Source organism: Acinonyx jubatus, chromosome C2 (genome assembly GCF_027475565.1).
Source record: "Acinonyx jubatus isolate Ajub_Pintada_27869175 chromosome C2, VMU_Ajub_asm_v1.0, whole genome shotgun sequence".
Lineage (NCBI taxonomy): Eukaryota > Metazoa > Chordata > Mammalia > Carnivora > Felidae > Acinonyx > Acinonyx jubatus.
Genome location: NC_069384.1, coordinates 79139203 through 79144252, shown reverse-complemented (window position 1 = coordinate 79144252; position 5050 = coordinate 79139203). Strand labels below are relative to the sequence as shown.

At 47.4% G+C, this 5050-nt stretch overlaps 1 protein-coding gene across 1 annotated transcript; it reads left to right on the top strand.

The window, feature by feature from the left end:
- Nucleotides 1-393: 393 nt before the first annotated feature.
- RTP4 (receptor transporter protein 4) lies at nucleotides 394-3614 on the top strand. Its single transcript, XM_015064352.3, has 2 exons — nucleotides 394-696; nucleotides 1623-3614. Exons 1-2 carry the CDS (start codon nucleotides 446-448, stop codon nucleotides 2635-2637), a joined length of 1266 nt encoding a protein of 421 aa, XP_014919838.1. The 5' UTR covers nucleotides 394-445; the 3' UTR covers nucleotides 2638-3614.
- Nucleotides 3615-5050: the final 1436 nt, after the last annotated feature.

Below are 5050 nucleotides of genomic sequence, written 5' to 3'. Positions count from 1 at the left end.
CAGTAACCCTAGTGGGGCTTCCAAGGACATGAGGTCCTGCTTGTCTTATCTCTCCCATTTGAGTTTAAACTCCAGAGTTACTGGGTGCATGAGACCAACATTGACCACACGCTCCCACACTACCTTCCCATGTCTGCGTGAGAATGTGAGCATCTGCGGGGGTAGAAGCTACTTTCTTAGTCAGTGGTATTTATCCCAGAGCCGAGCAAAGTGCTTGGCCTCGTGTAAAAATAAGAGAAAATTAAAATACTTAGGTAACTTACAAATGCCCCCAGAATCTAGAACAGAGCTCTGTATTCAGATATCTCTTAGAGAGTTCTGTTCACAAACTAGCAAAACTCTGCTGCCCTCTGTCTTCTGAACAAAGACCTGTTCTGTGTACTCAGTCTAAAACGAAACCTAAGAAAATAGCTGACGTGTGCTCCTGACAGAGAAACTGAAACTGATGTTTTTTTTTTTTTTTTCTCTTTCCCCTCTTGCAAGTTGCCAAGTAAAACTGAGTTACTCACCAGGCATGGCTCCCCAGCCTCAGGAGAAGAAAACGGTTTTAGATGTTGGGACATGGGAGCAGATATTTCAAGAACTGATGCAGCAGGAGAAACCCCGGGCCAGATGGACCCTGAAGTTGGATAAGAATCTCGATCCAAACTGCCTTGCAGAAGGGTGGAAGCAATACGAGCTGAAAGGATTCGGCAGGTGAGTGAGAGTTTGCCTTTCAGTGGGCATTCTTGGACGAAGAGGCCAGCTTAGCCTCAGCAGCATCCTTGGGTTCCTTCCAGAGCATGTTAAAGGAACAAGGGTCACCAGGATCTCCCTTTGCACGGTGTTCTTTAGGATGTAAATGCCTCCATTTTGTTTAACGCAGGAAGTTTCTTCTTTTACTAGGCTTCCTCCCTTAACCTGAGTGGAAACCACAAATGGGATGCTAGGGTTCCCCGGGTGGCTCAGTTAAGCATCCAACTTTGGCTTAGGTCACGATCTCACGGTTTGTGAGTTTGAGCCCCTCGTCAGGCTCTGGAGCCTGGAGTCTGCTTCGGATTCTGTGTCTCCCTCTCTCTCTGCCTCTCCCGCACTTGCGCTCTGTTTCTCTCTTTCCATCTCTCTCAAAAAAACGAATAAATATTACAAAAAATTTTTTAAATCTCACTGGCAGGGGGCAGAAGGACCCCTCCCCGTGAGACACCCAGAGATATTTTACTAGCAAAGAGGCAAACGTGGGGCCACATAGGATAGAAGCTATGGTGGCTCACAGGAAAAAGCTTTGTTAAAAACACAATCCCTTTCATCCTTTTTTTAAAAATGTTTATTCATTCATTCTGAGAGAGAGAGAGAGAGAGAGAGAGAGAGAACCCCAAGCAGACCCTGAGTTGTTAGCACGGAGCCTGACAGGGGCTTGAACCCATGAACTGTGAGATCATGACCTGAGCCAAAATCAAGAGTTGGACACTTAACTGGCTAAGCCACCCTGGCGCCCACCTCTCTCATTCTTATTTGGCAATGTGTCAATATCATATGGACTTTTTCAAACTAGAAGAGATCTCAGAGACTGAGGCCAGGCAGGCCAACCTGCTTCGGGTCAGCAATCACCTGAAGGCACACGGCCTTGTTCCTTTTATCTGCAGGTTCCAGTGTTCCTCATGCCAGCGGAGTTGGGCTTCTGCTCAAGTGCATATCCTATGTCACATGCACCTGGAGTCCCACAAATCCCAGGGTCAGGTGATTATGCGCCTCTTCGCTCAGAGGTGCAAGAAGTGTTCCTGGTCTCGATTTGAGAACCCTGAGTTCTCCCCAGAGAGTACCATGAGGATTCTGAAAAACGTGGTGCTGCGTATTCTGAAGAAATTCTATGACTTTAAGAAGCTTTCAGAGCTACCGATCATTCGGGAGGTGCCTTTGGATGGCTCCCATGACACGAACAATTGTGAAGGTTGCTCTCTGGGCTTCTGCTTACTGAGATTGCGAAACAACACGACGGAGCCATCAGTATCCCCATTCTCTCCCACTGGTTCCTCATCTCCCACTGGTGACGTGTTCAGCCAAAGCCAATGGAATGGGTATTATTATGTCTATAAGGCATCAGGGCCCAGCCACACCACTGCTGAGCCCAAAGGGGAGACCAGCAGGCAGCTCACCCCAAGTTCCGACAGGCAGGCTGCACAGGGAAATTTACAATCCACACGGGGGACAGCACCACAGGCCCCCTGCAGGACATACTCTGAGGTTGTCAGGAGGGTAGGACAACAGTCCACACAGCAGGCATGCTCACAAGCCACACAAGGGGCAGGTGTGCAGGCCACACGGGGGACAGACCCAAAGACCACGTTGAGGGCAATCCCAAAGGCTACATCAGGGTCAGACACTCAGACTATAGGGAGAACAGTCCCCTCTAGGTCAAACCTACAGCTCACGTGGACAGACTCCGTGGCTACACACGGGTTTTCGGCCTCCAGTGGAACTCAAGCTGCCTGGAGAAGTTCACCCAGAAATGTTCCAAACAGCTATCCCATATACGCTCCGGTAGTGCAACAAGATTACTTCGTTGATGAGGAGAGATTGAGCCTGTTCTACTTTCTCTGCGGTATTTGTATCATTGTCGTTTTCATAGCCAAATGGTTAGAAGAAGGAAGATGGCGATAAGCTTGTCTTCTTTTGTCTCAGTTCCACGGTAATCAATGAACTGGTTGCCATTTTAGTACGACACAGAACATGCTTTCAGACCGTGCAGGGTCAAGTTTGTAAGAATAAACACTAGTTTCCTAGATCTCCCTAGCAGATAGTCTAAAACATAACCTAGCAGATAATGGACCCAATAATAAATATTTGATGACTCACTAAAAGCTCTTCATTCATTCATCCACTCATTCATTTATCGGTATCTATAGATATCGATAGACACCACATCTTGACAAGAACTGAGGGTCACGAGTGTTATCAGAAAGTTATTGTGGTAGGCAGAATAATGACCCCCCAAACTTATCTGTGTCCTAGTTCCCAGAACGTGTGCATATGCCACAGGCAAAAAGGACTTTGCAGGTGTGATTACTTTAAAGATCTTGAGGGGCGCCTGGGTGGCTCAGCCGGTTGAGCGTCCGACTTAGGCTCAGGTCATGATCTCACAGCTCGTGAGTTCCAGCCCCACGTCAGGCTCTGTGCTGACAGACAGCCCGGAGCCTGCTTCGGATTCTGTGTCTCCCTCTCTCTCTGCCCCTAACCCCCTCGCATTCTGTCTCTGTCTCTCTGAAACATAAATAAACATTAAAAAAAATTTTTTTTTAAAGATCTTGAGATGAGGCGCTTATCCTGCACTATCTGCATGGGCCCAACATAATCACAATGGTCCTTACAGAAGGGAGGCAAGAATGTCAAAGTGAGAAAAAGGAGATTTAATGATGGCAGGAGAGCTTGCAGTGATGGGCTTTGAAGATGGAGGAAGTAGCCATGAGCCAAGGAACGCAGGCAGCTCTAGAAGCTCATAAAGACAAAGGAACAGATGTTCCCCCAGAGCTTCCAGAGGGAACCAGCTCTGCGGACGCACGACTTCAGCCCGATGAGACTGATTTTAGACTTTGGACCTCCAGAAGTCTATGATAATAAATTTGCGTTGCTTTAAGTCACTACATTTGTGGTCATTTGTTATAGCTGTAATAGGAAAGTAATAACAGCTATCAATATCACTCCAAGGATCAGGCAATTATGTTTTAGGTATGCTTCCGTTGAAACAATAATAAAAAGAGCATTTTGTAGATTAGAAATATCTATAGGCCGATCCCCTCTTGTTCTTCTTCCTCCCCTACTTAAATCTATCCAAATGCCCCGGTCCAGAAGAGACTCCCTTTGATCTGGTGACCCTTGGAGCTATCCTGTTCTCTCCCTTCTTCCAGCACTGGATGGAAACCTGGGCCTCAGTTTCCCCATCTATAAAACAGGCTAATGTCTTCCAGTGAAACATGGTAATTGAACACGTGCATTTCCCTCTGAGCTTTCCTGAAATCTTACTGAGTGACGGCGAAAAGGGGCGGGGGGGGGGGAGGCATCAGCACACAAGGGTAAAGAGAATGGGTAGAAGCCAGCAAACCGAGGGACCAGTGATAGGTCACTGACTTGGCAGAGTAGGGAGATCCGGAATAGAAATCAGGTGAGGGAAAACTGAGGCGCAAAGCAATTCATGCGGCACAATTTCAGAAAGTTCAAAACCGGAGGCCACAGCCACGCTGAAGGAAGCTGCTGGGGACGTGGAAGCAGGGGGATTGGCTGAAGGCGTTTACAGCACGTTTCTTTCCTCCAGCCCTCTGCAGCCCAGTCACCACTCTTAACTGACTCCAGGTTTATTCTCTGAAGACATTGACTTAGAGGGACTCTGGACTCAGGGACTAGGGTGATGTTATGGGACAGAGTGCCACCCAGCAATCAGAAAGGTAGTCAAAGTCTATACACTGACTATGGGAGTCCCTTACCCACTCCCAAACCTAGGAACCATGCCAGGCTTATATCCTACGCACCCACACCTCAAATACACAGAAGAGTGGATGGGTCCTCTTTGGGAAAACCTATCAGCTCAAGAGAAAAAACAATACATATCTATGAAAAAGGGTGGGGGGGGGCGTGGTGATGAGTTTCATCTAGCAGAATGACTACCCAAAGTAGCTCCAGAGTAAATCCACCAGATGCAAGAGCCCTGCAGAGGGTCGGACACCTCATGTGGACAGATTGCCGAGGGCTTATCCAATATTTGATATGTGTGAAGGGAAATACCAACTGTGAAGGCGAAGAAGAAAACCAAATTTTAAAAAAAAGTGGGGAGTCAGAGAAAACGGATACTTTAAAGATAAGAAAACAAACCAAAACCTATTTCAAAATGATTATTTATGCCTCAGAGGGACAAGAGAGGGTATCATCTTCGCGAAACATGAATTAGACCGATTCTCTGCAGCACTCTCAGGTGAGGCAGTTATCTCTGGCTGGGGGTGAGTCTTTGGGGGGAATCTCAGCTACAAGTCTTATGCAGGCAATGCTCCTGAAAGCTGGAGGAATGAACACCCTGGTCCTGAAG

Excerpts from the sequence above, each read along its gene's own strand:
- RTP4 (XM_015064352.3), top strand. The coding sequence starts at position 446 with ATGTTTTTTTTTTTTTTTTCTCTTTCCCCTCTTGCAAGTTGCCAAGTA. Across the intron at positions 697-1,622 it reads GAGCTGAAAGGATTCGGCAG|GTTCCAGTGTTCCTCATGCC; the intron begins GTGAGTGAGAGT and ends TTTTATCTGCAG.